This window comes from Phocoena phocoena, chromosome 18, assembly GCF_963924675.1.
Source record: "Phocoena phocoena chromosome 18, mPhoPho1.1, whole genome shotgun sequence".
In the NCBI taxonomy this organism is placed as follows: domain Eukaryota; kingdom Metazoa; phylum Chordata; class Mammalia; order Artiodactyla; family Phocoenidae; genus Phocoena; species Phocoena phocoena.
The window spans coordinates 72,072,212-72,089,462 of NC_089236.1; the positions used below are offsets into that span (position 1 = coordinate 72,072,212).

The window sequence follows — 17,251 nt, forward strand, 5'->3', positions numbered from 1 at the left end:
TCTCTTTAGCATTAGTTCTTACAAAGTAAGTCCACCACCTAATTCTGGAATTTGTAAGTGCTGTTATCAAAATGAATAGAGCTCAAACATCTCAACAAGTATTGTCATGTCTTACCACTGTTGAACCAAAGATGGTTTATTAGCTGTCATAGGAGCGTCATCACGTAGGACTTCTGTGCTTAGAACAAGTCGTTTGCCCTGATATTTCTTGAGTCTCATTTCAGTCTGTACTATTTACTTATATGTACTTTAGTATAAGTTATAAGTACTTCAGTATAATAAAGCCTTAGTAGAATGTGAAGTGAATCAGTAGTTACTGGAATTCATAGATGCACTGATTTAAGAAGTCCTGGTCTAGGTCCTTTTAAGTAGGTTTCATTTTCTGCTATGGGAAATATTGCTGCCTCTGCTATGGGGCTTCAACAGTGAGGCTTCTCATCCAGGTAACTTCTGAAGTGTCCACTGCCTGTGATGAGTAAGACAGAAGAAGAACATTGTTATTAGAAGTATGCTTTTAGCAATTCAGAGATAGTGCTTCCTGGCTGCATTCTTTAAGAGGCAGTTGTGAAATTAAGTTATAAACAGGTGGGATTGACTATAGTTATTACTTACCAGGGTAGATTTTCTTGAGAAAACCTAAAGCTACAGAGTTAAATGTAATTCCCAACACGTTGTTTATTTCATCGGATCTCAGCCATGGTGCGTTTCTTATGGTTCTGGCAGCTGCGAAGGTAACTGTTCCTCTTGCCCCTCTCTGACGTTCCCAGTTCCCTCGAAGGATGCTGTTTCTGGCGCGTGGGCGTGTGTGATCGTTGTGACAGCCTTGAAAATCTGACTCTGCGGACCGTCACCTAAATTTAATGTTTTCAGAACTGTTTGGATAACTAACGAATTTTGCTCTACAAACTTTTGAAATAAAAAGCTGAAAAACATTGACCCTTAGGAATAACACATTTGAGTGCATTTTTATTAAAAAAAAAAAAAATGAAAGTGGCAGTATTGCTTTCTTTAAAAGCCTGCCATTTTGATGACAGACCTGACCCTTCTAAGTACTGTGACCCATACAGGTGGGACGGAAACTGGCAGAAAAATAGACAGAGGTGGTATCTCCATCCTGTGTAGATTATGCATGATTTCTTACAGAATGTTGTTCTAACTCCCAGGGGCAGTCTGCAGCAAAACGACAAGGAAAATTTAAAAAGGTACTGATTGTCAGTTCTTTAAAAAGATGTCTTAAAGCCTTATTTGCATATTAGTTAAACTTCTTTTTCTGTCACTATTATCTTTTTTTAAAAAAATCTCTCCCTTAGTTTCCTTTCTTTCAGTTCTGCAGTATAGTGCTTTTAGCTTATCAGTGTTGACAAACTGCTTTCTTAAAGTTTTTTTTCCCTGCCATAAATTGCTTGAAGACCCCTGGTTTATATGTGTATAGAGAAAATTTTAATGCTATTCATTTCTTACTGCAAGTATGACCAAGTAATAATATTTGAACTTTGGCATATCTAAAATCCTATAGAAAGATGAATGATTTTTTTTTAGCTATACATGACAAAACAATTATTTTTGAAGTCTAAAGTCATTCTTAAATTGGATGATTTGATTAATAATGAAATATTATTAAAATATTTAAAGTGAAGTTTTTTTCCTGCTCTTGCATCTTCTTCGTTCTGGAAAGGCAGAGACGAAAAGAGCAATGGGCGTAGCAGAAACAGAAATAAGGACTGTGGCCCCAAATTAAAACTTATACTAAGAGCAGGAGCAGGTTTTAAGACCGTAGCTAGTAAATGATGTGACCAGCTTCTCTCCAACTTATTTGACAATCTCTGATTGACTGCTGGAGCCAAATTTAGTTTGAAAATCTGTACTTCAGGTCTAGTTTAGAGAAAGGGATACGTATTCGATGAGCTCTCTCGTGAGGACCTGCTGACATCATTCGTCATCGTAGTGATTTCTCTCCTGCATTCAGGAAGCACTGCAGGGCAAGAATTAGTGTTTTAAGAGGAAACAAAAGAGAATTCAGTGTTTCTTAATTCATAGTGATGTGAAACTGGGGGCCACCATTTTATAATAGATAAAATGTCTTTATTAAAATGACCTCTAAAATTCTATATGATTATGTAGTGGTAAAGACTTTGTTCAAACAAAATACACCACTGGGGGTTATCTTCCCAGGTAAAGGAATGTCGGCTTCTCTGTAGACCGTATTTCTCACCTGAGCGTCTTTACCCATTTGAAGGCCATGTAAATTCATTTAATGGAATTTAACCAGCATTACAACAAAAACAGAAAATGTCAGTTCATCAGACTCATAAAACTGTAATTTCATTTTATGCACACATTATCTTTGATTCATTTTGAAAATAGCCTGAAAGCCGCTGCTTCAGAGAATGAGGAGCCCACTAGAAAGAAGGTGCGCGTCCCAAAGGCAGAGCTGGGGGTTTTCTTTCTGTTGTACTGTTTGGTGGATCTTCTGGAGTTTTGGTGCCTTTTGTTTGTATTAGATTATTTGAGATAGGAAACTATCAAATGAATAGGAACGTTATTGTTAATTGACGGTTAGTGAAGCTTCTAGAGCTGGTCATCTGGAGTCACTTCCTCCCATTTCTCCCCATCTTCAGTGTAAGTGCACGTGAAGCTCTTGTTTTAAAAATAATCATTATTATATATAGTTTTATAGTCACATTACAAAATATATAATTTATTGCCTGAACAAAATACCAACTTTGTATACATAATCCTCAATGGATTTGTCCTCTGGGTTTCAGTGACTTTTGAGTTGAATGTGTATGTTACCCTTTTTAAAGTTCATTGTAATATGAAAGAATATAGTTATTTTTAACATAAATAGCACTCAAATATGACATTGATTTTTTAAATAGCTATTTTAGTTCGTGTAAATGTATTAAAATTTTGAATTTATACTTTTTAATCATTTAAGAGCTAAGGGTATTATGTTTTGAACCGAAATTTAAATGGTGGTTTGTTAAATAGTTATTGGTTTGGCAGATAGATTTCATTTTCTAAATATTGTTCAATTCAATTCAAACACTGTTGAAATACTTTGTAATAATGGAGTAATTTTTTTTCTTAAAAAATATGCTTACTGTTAAGTGTCTGCTATAGAGAGCTTATATCGTAGTATTTCTGCTCTGAAGATTCTTCTTTGACTGTCTTTTAAGATCATAATCAAGATTTTATGATTTAATGGTACAAAATCATTTCTGTTAAGTGGACCCTATGCTAAGCCCTTGAGAAGTTGAGTTGTAAAAATACTTACTGACAAAAAGAACAGATGACCATGATAAAATAACTGAAAAATAGGGCTTCCCTGGTGGCGCAGTGGTTGAGAGTCCGCCTGCTGATGCAGGGGACACGGGTTCGAGACCCGGTCCGGGAAGATCCCACATGTCACGGAGCGGCTGGGCCCGTGAGCCATGGCCGCTGGGCCTGCGCGTCCAGAGCCTGTGCTCCGCAGCGGGAGAGGCCACAACAGTGAGAGGCCCGTGTATCGCAAAAATAAATAAATGAATGAATGAACGAATGTATGAAAAATAACTTCATTTCTCTTTTGGTTGGAGACTAAAACAACCATGTCCATAATATTTAGTAATAAGAAGTAGCTCTTGTGCTGAAATATTTTATAGGATAATACTGGCCTTTATAATTACTAATTTGGTACAGACTTACTATATAAAATGCTGATTACAAAATCTTGGTTCCCCCCCACCCCAAGGCCATTCATCATTAACTTTCCCAGTCTCTTTTGCATTTTTAGTGATAGTTTATGGTTGCTCTTATATATGGTTTCTCTCTATTTGCAGATCTTTGTTAGAGTTCATTGTTAATCATCGATTAAGTTTAATGGATTGTTCATTTTAAATTCAATTCTGTTTTCTCTCTTTACTAAAACATCTTAGCAAACGCCTTACCTCTGAGCCTCAGAGGAAGAATTGCCTCACAACAGAGAGACCTCACCTCCTGAGGTTTGTCCCTCTCCCTACTCAGGCGAGGAGGAGGGGACAGCAGGGGGGTGCACACACTGAATGCAGGTGCAGGCACATTCCAGCACACTGGGCAGTACAGGAGCCTGACTGCAAAGGGAGTAGGGCCCTATTAACAGAGTAAATGTTGGAGGCCACTTGCACCTTTAATTCTTAGGTGTGTTGTCTCTGCTAAACAGATGACACTGAAGTGGGCTGTAACTGTGAGAACTTGGTGGTCAATTACCCACTCAAATGTTGCAGACCCTTTTAACTTGGCTTAAGCTCAGGGCAGTGTCCACCTAGCAGAGTAAACCTGGAGAAGGAGCGCAGGATGGGTGGCAGGGACTGGAAGGAAGCCTGCCCATGGGAGGGCTGTTTCCCCTTCCCAGGCTCACACTTCACTGAAGACCTTTGCTTGCAAACTTGCTCCCGGACCTCAAGGGAGAGTGGTGCTGAAATGGCTAAAAATGGCTTTCTGTGGCTCTCGTCCATCAGTGGTTTTCTGCGCTTTAAATGGGTTGTACTGAAATGGTGGTTACTATTTCATTAGAGCTCCTACAACAGTAGCTGCTTATATTTACTGTTATATCCCCAAATAAAGTTTAATTGTGAAAATTGTTAAAATGGACATATTTATGTAGTATTCACACCTCGGGGAAGATGGGGCCAGTACTTGTTTGTGACTCAACCTGTGCAAAGTTTTTTCTGAAATTATGTGAATAGGGCCTTGACAGCTTTGATAGTGTAATTTGTTCCAATTTTAGAAACTTTGTTAATTAAAACAAATACAAGATTTTAGTTTAGCAATGTTTTTAATGTAAACCTAAAGACAGAATTTTAGAAATTGTCTTAATAAATAATGATTTAATTAGGGACACCTAGTTATTGTGCCAGAAACGGATCTAGCAACTATAACAGGTGATTTCATTTCCCAGATCCTGCATTACTTTTCACAAGACTCACGTGCTAATAAAATAGACACAAATAGGTGTAGTTACACTTGCTCTCTTTAAAGCAAAACTTCTCAAAAGGACCATCCATACCTGTTTATTTCTCACCTCCCTCTCGGCCTTTACCCTCCGCCCTCCGCCCCCCACCAGCCTCCCCTGCCGCTCTTGCTCTGTCGGCGATCAGCGGCCACTGTGCTGTCAGGTTTGACAGTTACTTCTCCCGCCTGACGCCGCCTTTCAGCTAGCTGTCACTAGCCGCCCACGCTCGATCTTCATGCTGGCTTTTCCCCGGGGCTGCCGTGACCTCAGACTCTCCCTCCACAGTGGAAAGCTTTGGACCATTCCTGGGCTTGCTCTTTTCCCCCTCCCCTACCCCTGCTGGTCTCATTCAGCCCCTCGTCTTAAATACCACCAGCAACCACCATCGGTCCAGCTTTCCCGGGACATCTCACGTCCCTTTATTGCTTCCTTTTCTATAGCCTGTCTTTTAGTTCCAGGCAGTGTCAGGACACCTGGGTCTGTGTCCCAACTTGTTTTCTCTTTTTCCACTTTGGCCTCTATCATCCATTCTCCACGTAGGTAGTATCAACAGTTATTAAAAAAAAAAAAAAAAAACACCAAAAAACCAAAGTGTTTAATCCATACAGAGTTATTAAACAAAAAGCAAAACTCCTTAATCATGTCACTGCCTTGCATACAGCTCTTCCTGTGGCACCTAGAATAAAACCTGTATTTTTTTTACCCGTACTCTGTCAGCCCTGCTTACTTACTGTGGCCGCTGCCCTTTCTCAGAACCTAACCCTGTGCTTGCTGCACACCCCCTCAGGTTTCTGCAGGTGCTCGTCTTGTCCCCGCACATCTCTTCCTCTCCTCGTTTTGGTTATTCAGGTTCATTGAAGTTTATTCCTTGAGATCACTGAGGCTCCATTAGAGTGTTTCCATGACCACTTTGTCTGCATGGGTCCCCCCTTACCCACCAGTCACACTCTATCCCCTTACTCTATTCTGTTGTCTTCGTATCACGTGTCGTTCCTGAAGTTGTTTATTTACCTACACGTTTGTTGGCTGTCTTCCCAGAGGGTGAAAGGCCCTTGTCTGCTTTGTCCCTCACCTCTTTGGAGCTATTACCTTGCACACCGCGGGAGCTCAGTAAGTCCTGTGGATTGAATGAAGAAATTTCTCTTTAAATTTAATTAGAAAAGCAGATCTTTTCTTTCTTTCTTTAAAATTTAATTATTTTCTCTTCTCAGATGTAAAATGTGAAAGCTCAGTACATTTTTGTAGTCAGTCTGTCAAGTAAAACTAAGAATACCAAATAACACTTAAATGGAGAAAAGTTTGTTCTTATTTCCTTGTTTTAAAGGAGTTATTAGAAACATTAGCTTTAAAGTTTGGGAGAAAATTACTTTGATCTCAGTTTGGAACTTTAGATGTATTTTGGCCCTTAGAATCTGAAATACAGTGTAGTACCGCTCAAGTGCAGCTGATGTTACGTGCTGTTCGGCTATTGAAGATTTTTTTTTTTTTTTAAGATTTTTAAATAAGGAATATTAAGCATGTTAATCTAAGACTGTCTCTCCACGTTCATTTTTCACAGGATGTAATCCCTGTTCATTACTACCTAATATCTCCACCAACAAAGACTAAGAATGGCAGCAAAGACAAAGAAAAAGATTCAGAAAAAGAGAAAGATTTAAAAGAAGAGTTTACTGAAGCATTACGAGATCTTAAAATTCAGTGGATGACAAAGTAAGTTTTAAATGAGTTTTAATCCTCTAAGCGTTTACTTTTATTTTCCCAGTTACAACAATATTGTGTGTGTATGCAAAGGCTGTGTATTCAGAAATGTTAACAGTGGATAGACTGTAAGTGCTTTTAAATTTTCTTGTAATTATATTTAGTTTTTAATTCCCTTTTGTGATAAGAATTTTTAAAATTTTAATCCTTATTCTGATCTGCTCTTGGAAGAGAATTTTATTGGAAGGTACAAAAAAGAAAATAAATCACTTTTTGCCCCCTTTCCAAAGATAATCATTGTCCTGTTATTATTAGTTGTCTCTGTATTTATACATGTAGCAGGTGAGTGATACTGTGTCCTGGTTTTCCAGTTACTATTTGATTATGAGCAAATTTAAAACAAACCTTTTTAAACCTCTGGAAATGATCCTAAGGACATACAGCAAACGGAGAAACACCTATTTAAGAACATCTACAAAAGTTCAGTAAGAAAAGTGAGACTCTGGTATGTGAGCCAAGGTCACTCTCTTCCCACTCCCAGCTCAGTGAAGCGGAGCCTCCTCCAGACTGGCTGCAGCCAGGACCGCAGGCTCCCCGTCCCCTTGGCTTGGAGGACTCTCCTGCTGGGAGGGGCAGGGGGTTGGCACATGTCGGCCGGCACCCCAGCCCCGCGGCCTGCTGCTGAGGCCAGCTTCTGGGTGAATTCCGTTGAGAGGCGGGGGCTCTCTCCTGCTCAGCCCCCGCCGGCGACACAGAGGGTCTGCCAGGTGGGCACTGCTGAGAACGCAGGCCCCGCAGTGGTTTCCCGCCAGGCGGGGCAAACTGCGGCCTCTGCTCTGCTGCTGTTCCTCCCGCCGTGGAGTCAGTAAGAACAGATGTAGTTTCTTCAGCTTCCCCAGCTGGGAACGTGGAACATCTGTCTCTTTGTTCATTCAAGACTTCAGATTCTTCCAAAACAGTGTAAATTTTCCTTCTTTGTAGGTCTTAGGCATTTCTAGATCTTTTAATCTTTCTTAACTGTTTTTGAATGTTTTTTTCCCTCCCGTTGATAAATCTAATTATAGCTGGTATGTAGGAAAGCTGTCGATGCTTACTTTCATCTGACCATCTTATTGAACTCATAAATGAAATAATTTACAGTTTGATTTTTGTTTTGTTTTCTCGGTAGCATATTTATACTGCCTGCAAATAAATACAGTCTCTGTCAGTAATTATATTTCAGATTGGTACCTTAGGTTATTGACTGGAACTTCAAAACAATGTAAAGTAATAGGAAAGACAGAAATTATTTTTTTTCTAAAAGAACTGAAATAATGACTGTTTCTCTTTCTTACGTATGTAGGCTGGATTCTAGTGACATTTATAATGAATTGAAGGAAACATACCCTAATTATCTCCCTCTGTACGTTGCACGACTTCATCAGTTGGATGCTGAAAAGGTTGGGCGTGTTCGATTTTACTCTGAGTCTCTTATTTTGTTTGCAGTATTAGATGAGGTTTGCCTTTGGAATAAGGGGGCAGTCTTTGTCTTCTCTTCTTGCCGACTGAAAACGTGTCGCCTCAGATTGAATGTTCTGTTGAGCTATTTTCATTAAGCTGACTCAGGACTCACGTTTGGTCAGTGGGAGGAGAAGTAGATAGGAAACCCTAAGGGTGGCTTTTCTGACCTTGACCTGAAGAGCCGGGAGCAGAAGGCCGTGGTCGTGGCCTGCTGGAGTCTCAGGCGCCTGCAGCAAAAGCAGAGCTCCTCTGCACTACCTTGGCTAACTTCGTTTCTGATTTCTGAGAATTGGCTGTGTAGCTCCCAGCTGTCCTCAGTGGACCAGCTCTCACTGGGAGTCCTGGCTGTAGAAAGTGCTTGTGGCCATAACCAATCAAGAGTCACCAAGGGTTGAGTGTGAGCCCGCAGGCCCTGTGAGGAGCTGGACTGCTGAGGACGCCAGGCCAGCCCGGGGCCCGTAGTGAGACTCTGTTGCTTCTGTTCCTGTTTACTCTCATTTCGGAGGTTTCAGTAATAAATTGGAATTTGTCTCATCAGCTGGTGCTGTTTTTACTTCTGTTTTCATGTGCTGTGGGACTGGGGTAACATAGCTGATCAGGTTTCTGAACTTTTAAGTTACCCAAGGAAAGAGCCGCCCCTGTAGAAAACAGTTTATATTTCTGTGAACTTCGTTATCTTGCTTATTACTCGGTTCAGCGCCAGTGCGGGGGTGTAGGGTAGGTATTTTCCCGTCTGAGCTCAGGTTTTCTAGAGATGCTGACCGTCGTAAAGGTCACACCAGGAGCTAGTGCAGAGCCCTTGGGCTGCACAGCCTACCTGGTCCCACACCACGGAGTCCTAACTCTCACGGGCATGACCGACAGAAGTGAAATGCGTCAGGAGGCTCATGGATACATCCATTTTTTTCCTTATTTCTTCTTTTTTCTTCCTCCCCAGGAACGAATGAAAAGGCTTAATGAAATTGTCGAAGCTGCAAATGCTGTTATTTCTCATATAGATCAAACGGCCCTAGCAGTTTATATTGCGATGAAGACTGACCCCAGGCCCGATGCAGCTATTATAAAAAAGTACCTAACCAGTAAATACTCTTTCTTGCATCTCATTTCTTAGTTACTTTTTTTAATTATTGAAAATATCCTTCTTTTCTGGTATTTTTTATATCCTTATCATTGGAGTTACCGATTTGGGGATACTCCATCCTTAAATATCTTATAGTAATTTTCTCCAGTCGTTTAAGTTTAAGCAAAAGAAAAGTCGTTTGCTTCCTCCACCATCAGGTGCTGTCATGGTGGAGAGATTTGAGTGGCTGTGATCAAGCAGTCCAGCCATTTGGGGGATATGTGTGAACTGGACACATGGAGAAGGAAGCACAGAGCACCCTGTAAAATTAATTTTTCAAGTGTTGATTGACCAATAGCATGACAGGCTCCAAATTTAGTTTATATGCTTATTAGTAAAGTGATAAGAAATCACATTGGGTTACAGCCATTATCTGGCAACTTCAGTTTATGAAACTGGGTTTACAGTACTACTTGAGAACAAGGGTGGGAGGATTATACTTTAGCTTTAGGAAACTGTAACGTGATGTGTACAACAGACGTAGCTGGGTTTATGCGTTTGTAAGGCTCCATCCGTGCGAGAGAGTGGTTTCCGCTTGCTGGTGTGACGGCCCGGCGGCTTTCCCGTTCACCCTTCCACGAACTCCTACCATCATCTCCTGATAACACTCCCACACTCCCAGTACCAGTCTCCCCTCTGTCACTTTGGTTTATTTCCAGCCCTGGGGGTCCTTAACTTACAAGGGTAGAAGTTTCCTCCTCTTAGCGTTATTGTAACTAATAATAAACTGAAACTGCAGGCTGCCTGAAAATATGGTAGTTTCCCTTAAAGATTCCATCTGCTTCAGTCAGAATTTTTTTTATATACATACAAAACGCTTGATTTTAAACTGCTAGAACTCTTGACCTTGCATCGTTTATACTGATATTACAGGTCTTAACGAATCTTACAAGCAGCAGTGTTCAAGCGGAATAAAATTTGTTCAAAATAGGTTTTCGGCCATTGTCAGCACCCTTTCACACTTTCCAAAGGAACCTTCTCGAAACATTGCTGTTTTATTGTTGCTAATAATAATAGTGGATGGGGCAGCCACCATTTATGAAATGCCAGTTATATACAAATGCCAGTTATATGCATTATGAAATGCCAGTTATATATATTATGAAATGCCAGTTATATACAAAGGATTATATGGGGCATGGATTTCTCATTTCCAGCTGCTTTCGCTTAAGTCACTCGTTTCAAAAATTGCAAGACGGCCATTTGGTAATCTTAAAAATATTAACTTTTTGTAGGGGATCTAAGTTTTAATTAAACTGCAGTTTACTTAGTCCACTAAAGTATCTAATTGAAGTTACTTCCTAAAATGTAGCTATTGCCACCTTGATCAGTCCCTAACTAACTTTGATTCAGAGAGATTTATTGACCGAGCACTGTATGTAGCGCCACTGAGAGGGATGTAAAAAAAAATGAACAAGACACTCTCTACTCTTAGGAAACATACAGCCTAATACAGAAGATGATAATTGCTAGATGGAATATGATTAACAGTTATAATAAGTATTTTAAACTGTGAAAGCCCGTGGGAAGGAGAGCAGGGAAACCATCATGGATTAATAGGTATTTAATCCGAGCAGGTCAGTTCAAAGTTAGAAGAGGGTAGGAAGAGAACATTCCAGATATGTGGAATTTAGGTTATTGGATCAGAGAATGCGGAAATAGAAAGGGGTCTTAAAGGTGATTCAATCCAGGTCTGGCGAGTCCAGCACACCTGTCACCCCAGCTCGCCCTCCAAGCTCTGCATCCTGCAGCCCTCCTCTGGACAGCCAGGACAGTCAGTCGGGATGCTGTAGGTGAATGGATATCCAGACCTGCCCTGCCTGCCCAGTTGTGTTCCACGGCCCCCGTTCTCCCTCACAACGTGGGGATAACGCTTGACTGCTGAGGCTGCTGTAGAGCGTGAGTGAAGTACTGCCGAGACATTTCAGGCGCCGCCTGGCATCTAAGAGGTGGTAGGGTAAGGAGGGACTCAGTAAATGAAAGCCTGTCCATCCTTCTGTTCTTAAGTCCACAGTGACCAAGCACTTAAAGTCCCCAGAAACGCTTTCCAGGAAAGAGAGTGAGAGTTGGCTCTTTTAAACTTTGAAACTCTTTGCTCATAAACTCTTGAGCAACTTTTAGGCATAATTTCATCTGCATTGCAAATGTATTAAGGTGGGTAACTTAGGTTGTAGCAGGTTGTTGGCAATGAGTTGGGGTTTTTTTCCTCTTCTTCTTATTTTAATTGTCTTTTGTACAAATTGTTGTTGATTTTACAGTCCCAGCGGATTTCATAGGCGGCACATTTCACTCTGGGTCCTTCAGAATCATGCTTACCAGTAGACAGTTTGTTCATCCCATATCTGAGTGCCTCCTGGTCATCTTCTCAGCACTTGTAATCCTCGTCTTTAGACGTATCTGACAGGAGTTGAGCAGGATGCGTCAAATAAGCATTGGAGGGGCCAGTACTGTCCCAGGAGTGTAGGCTGTTACTGTATTTCATTCAGCAGCAATTTACTGAGTGTCTGTTCCGTGCCAGGCATTGTTCTGGGCATTGGAACACGTCAGAAACAAAGCCGCCTGCCTGGAGCAAGACAGGTGGCCCCGGCGATTAAGAGCAGGGGTTCCAGGACCAGCCGCAGAGCTCGGAGTCCTGGATCTGCCGCTCCCTAACTGTGGGACCCTGAACAGATCGCCTGATCTCTCTGTGCCTCGATTTCCTCCTTTGCAAAATAGAGGCAACTGATGGTCTCTTGCTCATAGAGTATTTTGAGTATAAATGAGTTAATGTGTTAAAATGCTAGAGTAAGCCTTGTATTCCTTTGCTCTGTGTATGCGTGACAGTTCACGACTGCACAAGTATGTAACGACTGACATAAGAAGTTGAAACACTTAGAAGATACTGTTCTAAGAGTTTCTTAGCTGACAGAATTGATCCAACAGTCTTTCCCCTCTGTTGCGCATGGCATGCTGTTTCAACCGATTACAGCGATCCTAACTCATTTAATCTGTGTGTGGAACAGAGCGGCTCATGTGTTGCACAATGCAGATGTCTCTCCATGGCTACACCACATTCCTGCATTGTAAATCTTAGGCAGAGAAGGCATGAGGTTAATTTCGGGTGAGGCTGTACTTCTAAAGATGCTCTCCTGATCTGTGGAATGTGTTGGTTTGGCACGCAGTGACATGGACAAGCAGAAGTCGACGCTCGTAGACGCCCTGTGTAGGAAAGGCTGTGCCCTGGCCGACCACCTTCTCCAGACCCGGGAGGAGGACGGGGCTGCATCAGGCGACCTGGAAGGGAGAGAGGAGGAGGGAGAGAGCGCCCTGGATTCTCTGACGGAAACTTTCTGGGAAGCTACTAAATGGACTGATCTTTTCGACAGTAAGGTACCCTTTCTCCTTCTTGTTTCGCTGCAGTTCTTGGGGGTGCATCCCAGATCCCTTGTGCCCAGCGGGCCCGGCCAGAGAGGATGAGGATAAATGGAACGAGGCTGAGCTGGGCTCCGAAGAAGATGAGGTGCTTAGCGAGGCCTCCCTGGTCTTCCCGGCTTTGAAACCACTTGACCGTTGTTTGGTCTGTCCGCACAGGGGCTGGTGGACCACGCTAGCTGGGGAAACAGTTGGAGAGCGTGTGTGGCGGGCTTTTGGTTAAGCCATTTATGTATCAGCTAAAATTAAGGGCATCTGAAAGCTGTCTTCGTACCTTCCCACACCTGTCCCTGTGCTCATTTGTCAGGGATGGAGATGGCGGTATTCTGGTTAGTTTAGATACTTGTTATTTCTCTCCAAACTCTAACTTCTAAGTAACTATCATCTTGATTTGTACCTGATCAGTTTTTAAAGCCCAGTGTAGAAAAAGTAACATTGATGAGCTTTTTGGGTTTAGATTATAAAAACATGTAAAATGCCTTCTAGCTCTCTACTATAATTCTTAACAGTAGAGATTATATAGCTACAGGTATTTTTGCCAGTCTTCCTTTCTTCTGGACATAAAGGAAGAAAAAAGGAAATGTAATCAGTGGAATTCTTCTTCCGGCACAAACTGTGGCGGTTTTTTAGGAGACAGGTGCTTGTTTTCAAGATTAACTATGGTGATCGGTAGTAAAGACTTCTGAAGTAGGAGAAAATTCTTCCTATCTGCTTCAGGTTGTTCCACCTCAGTTCAGTAGTGCTTTTATAGAAGGAACTCAGTAATGTTCCAGAAACTGAAGGAAGCAGCACCAGAGGTTAAGAATTTGGATCTGAAATGAGGCCCCTGGAGCTTGGATTCTGCCCCTGCCGCTTTGACCTGTGTCACCGTAGGCGGGTGACCGAATGCTCATGTGGGACTGTGGTGCTGCGTACCGTGGGATTTTATGAATGAGTATCACGTACCTGGAAGGACGTCAGCAATACTTGCTGTTACTACTAACAAAGTTATCTCGTGTCTGCTGTGTGCCAGACACTGCGCTCGCCGCTGGGAAGAAGATGAATAAGAGCCTGGTCCGGCATCAAGTCGGTAGACACTTGATGAGCATCACAATAAACCTGTTATAAAGAATTCTGTTCTTGCCACAGCGCTCATACGTTAAGGGTGTGCATTATATCACCTGCCTGCTTACTGTGTCTGTAGCAACAGTTGCTGAACCCTTTCCTTATCTCTAGAATACAGGTAAGTGTGACAGGATTCCGTTCTTTGAGGACATGCTGCACATTCTAGAAGTGGAGACTAAAGATATAAACAAATGCTTATGAGTATTTTTGACAAATGCAGTAATTAAAGGTAGAAAACTTGGACAAAAGGAAGCAGTTGAAAGTAAGAACATGTTTATATAATATGACACTTCATTTGTTTACTTTTATCCTCTTTCGCAATTTTGGTGATTTATAGTGACTATAGTTTTGTACGTCTAACTTGCAATTTTGTCATCACTTACGTTAGCTCTGCTTTCTTTTGCATAGAGGTATTTTGGTATGGATTCCAACAGCTAGTGATTTATCATAATAGCTTTCTTTCCCCAAATAGATTATCTGTTCTGTGGGATACCCAGCTCTTTTAAAGATGTTAATTGTTGTTTTAAAAAGTTGTTAAAATTTACTTGATGTAACATGTTCATTTGAAAAGCTACACTTCTGTTAAAGCCTCGATTCTTTCATTATTTTTCTTCTTTATTATTTTTTCTTTGATTTTTATTTATTTACTTTTGGCTGCGTTGGGTCTTTGTTGCTGCACGCGGGCTTTCTCTAGTTGCGGCGAGCGGGGGCCACTCTTCGTTGTGGTGTGCAGGCTTCTCATTGCGGTGGCTTCTCTCGTTGCGGAGCACGGGCTCTAGGCGCACAGGCTTCAGTAGTTGTGGCACCCAGGCTCAGTAGTTGTGGCGCACGGGCTTAGTTGCTCCGCAGCATGTGGGATCTTCCCGGACCAGGGATCGAACCCGTGTCCCCTGCATCGGCAGGTGGATTCTTAACCACTGCGCCACCAGGGAAGTCCAGTTCTTTCATTATTAAAGCAATATGCCTTAAATTGTAAATGTTTTGTAGATGAGCTGTATCTTGTTTTACGTTGTAGGTTTTGACATTTGCATACAAGCATGCCTTCGTAAATAAAATGTATGGGAGAGGCCTTAAATTTGCAACTAAACTTGTGGAAGAAAAACCAACAAAAGAAAACTGGAAAAATTGTATTCAAGTAAGTGATATTAAAATTGCCACTGTTGGGTATCATTTCAATATTGTAGAGTGACAAGATAGTTAGAAAGCCTTACGGTAGTGATAAAACAGTACCAGCTTTATCGTGACTAATTATTAGTCTAATTAACATAATGTGAACTATAAAATAAATGCATGAAAGGTAGTCAGTAAGCTGTTTAAATTTTTAAAACATTTTTCACTCCTGTCCAGAAAACCTATATTTTTAGCTTCTAGTGTTTTCAACATAGGCAAAATGCATTGCATATTTTGTGTAGTTAGAAGACAGGTTTCCTTTGTGAAGGAAGCAGATGATTTCTTTTAAATACATGTTGGCTCAGTTCTAAAACGGTTGAACTTCTAGAGTTTATGTTTGATTTTATTCTTCATTTGACGCGAGAGGCCATTTTTTATTTTACCATGTAGTATATGGAGGGAAGTTCTGTGGTTGAGCTCTCTGCACAAATTAAGTGTCAACTCTAAGAACTCACTGAACCCCACAGAAATTGTTTCAGCCTAGCCTTGTCTTTGTACACGTATAGTTGGTTTATGCTTAAAGGGTATATGGAGGTTGGGGTACGCTGGTCCTGCCAAAGGCGGCCGAGGGTCTGGTCTTCATATTGAAGGTATTCTTTGGATGTAAAACTCACCTGTAGGTTCCTGGGGCAATTTCTGGTAATTAGAGTAAACTATAGGTTATCTTTACTCTCAGACCTTTTCTGTCAGTTCAAATTGTAAGACATTTCAAATTCACTTCTTCAGATCTTTGAGGAGGTTGAGAGAGCTCTTTCTGGAACTTAATGTCTTCTCATCACGTAGGCTGTGAACTGAGCTCTTACATTTGTGAAGCTCGCGATCCACCCAGATGCTCACACCAGGGGATGTTTCATAACTTGTCTCCCCTCCACTCTGCTCGCCTGCTGTCTGTTCTCCACACAGCAGCCGGAAAAGATGGCTTTAGACCCCTCCTGGTGAAGCTCCGTCACATTTAGAGTAAAATCCAAACTCCTCCCCGTGGCCTGTAAGGCCCGTGTGGTCCGGCCCCTGCCAGCGGCCTCTCCAGCTGCATCTCATATCACACTCCCACGTCCTCACTCTGCTTCTGCCGTCCCAGCCTCCTCTCTGCTTGGCTGACACAGCGCACCCTTTCCCTCTCGAGGACCCAGCTCTTCCAGCTGCATGGAGAGCTCTTCCCCAGATTTTCACAGAGTAGGTTTCTTCTTGTCACTCAGATTTCAGCTTAAGTGTCACCTCCTCAGAGATCCCTTTCTTGACCATCTCACTTCCCAGTCTGTATTATAGCAAGTTTTATTTTTACTATATACCTGATACATTTCTTTTACTTATTTATTATCTGTTCATTAGCTTGCTGACTTTCTGTTTGGCTTTCCTGCATAGAACTTAAGTTTCCTGAAAGTGGGAAGTGAGTTTGTTCAGTGCTTTTTCCTAATGCCTAGAACAGTGTTTGACTACCGTAGGCACTCAGGAAGAGTGAGGGAAAGGAAACTAGGGTGGTCGGAAGGAAAGGAGCCAGTCATGTCAAGTCGATGGGAAGCCAGGAGGACAGAGGGAGGGAAGGCAGGAGGGTTGGCAGGGGTGATGATAATCGCCAGGATAGGCGGGTCGGGCGGAAGGAAGGTTGTGGGTGAGTTGATGGAAGGAAAGTTCTACCTGCTGCTTCTTTATTACGACTAAATATTTAATACAGAATTTACCCTAAATGCTGAGCCTGAAACATCTGTTCTTTAATAATTGTGTGTGTTTTATTACAGCTGATGAAGCTGCTTGGATGGACCCACTGTGCGTCTTTTACCGAAAACTGGCTCCCCATCATGTATCCTCCTGATTACTGTGTATTCTAAAATAGGAACCAAGACTTTAAATTTTAAAAAAGAAAGTTTTATAGTGAATGGATATAAAAACAAATTTGTGGCATTTTTAGTCTAATGCATGTTTTCATCTGCTATCAAATACTGATTATTAAAATGATGTGTATTTATCAGAGAATTTGCTGGCGTGTGGCTTAATACATGTAAATCTAGACCTCTGACATCATGGTGTTTTCTTAATGCCTCACATTGCTGGCAGCGGGCTGTGCCCTGGCTGCCAGCACCAAGGACTTTCAGTTGGGTTGCAGCTGTTACATGCATGAGAGGTTTTGAACAGTAACTTTTAACTGCAAACCTATAAAATTCTATTTTTTATTTTATAAATGAACAGGGTTTTAACATGCGCGACTTTAATTTTTTTCAATTGTATGAAGGCCTTAAAAAAGCTACATTAAGCGTAGCTAAAATTATTTATTAGACTAA

General features: G+C 41.5%; 1 protein-coding gene across 2 annotated transcripts in view; it reads left to right on the top strand.

Moving 5' to 3' along the window:
- TPP2 (tripeptidyl peptidase 2) overlaps positions 1-16,946 on the top strand; it is a 66,761-nt gene extending 49,815 nt beyond the window's left edge. Inside the window, exons 24-30 of one of the 2 annotated variants that reach the window (XM_065895843.1) lie at positions 1,164-1,202; positions 6,531-6,682; positions 8,013-8,109; positions 9,108-9,238; positions 12,452-12,659; positions 14,821-14,940; positions 16,712-16,801. In XM_065895843.1, the coding sequence (XP_065751915.1) occupies positions 1,164-1,202; positions 6,531-6,682; positions 8,013-8,109; positions 9,108-9,238; positions 12,452-12,659; positions 14,821-14,940; positions 16,712-16,801 (837 nt within the window). Of the gene's footprint in view, positions 1-1,163; positions 1,203-6,530; positions 6,683-8,012; positions 8,110-9,107; positions 9,239-12,451; positions 12,660-14,820; positions 14,941-16,711 lie in introns of both variants that reach the window. The other variant, XM_065895844.1, reaches the window with a different exon arrangement.
- Positions 16,947-17,251: the final 305 nt, after the last annotated feature.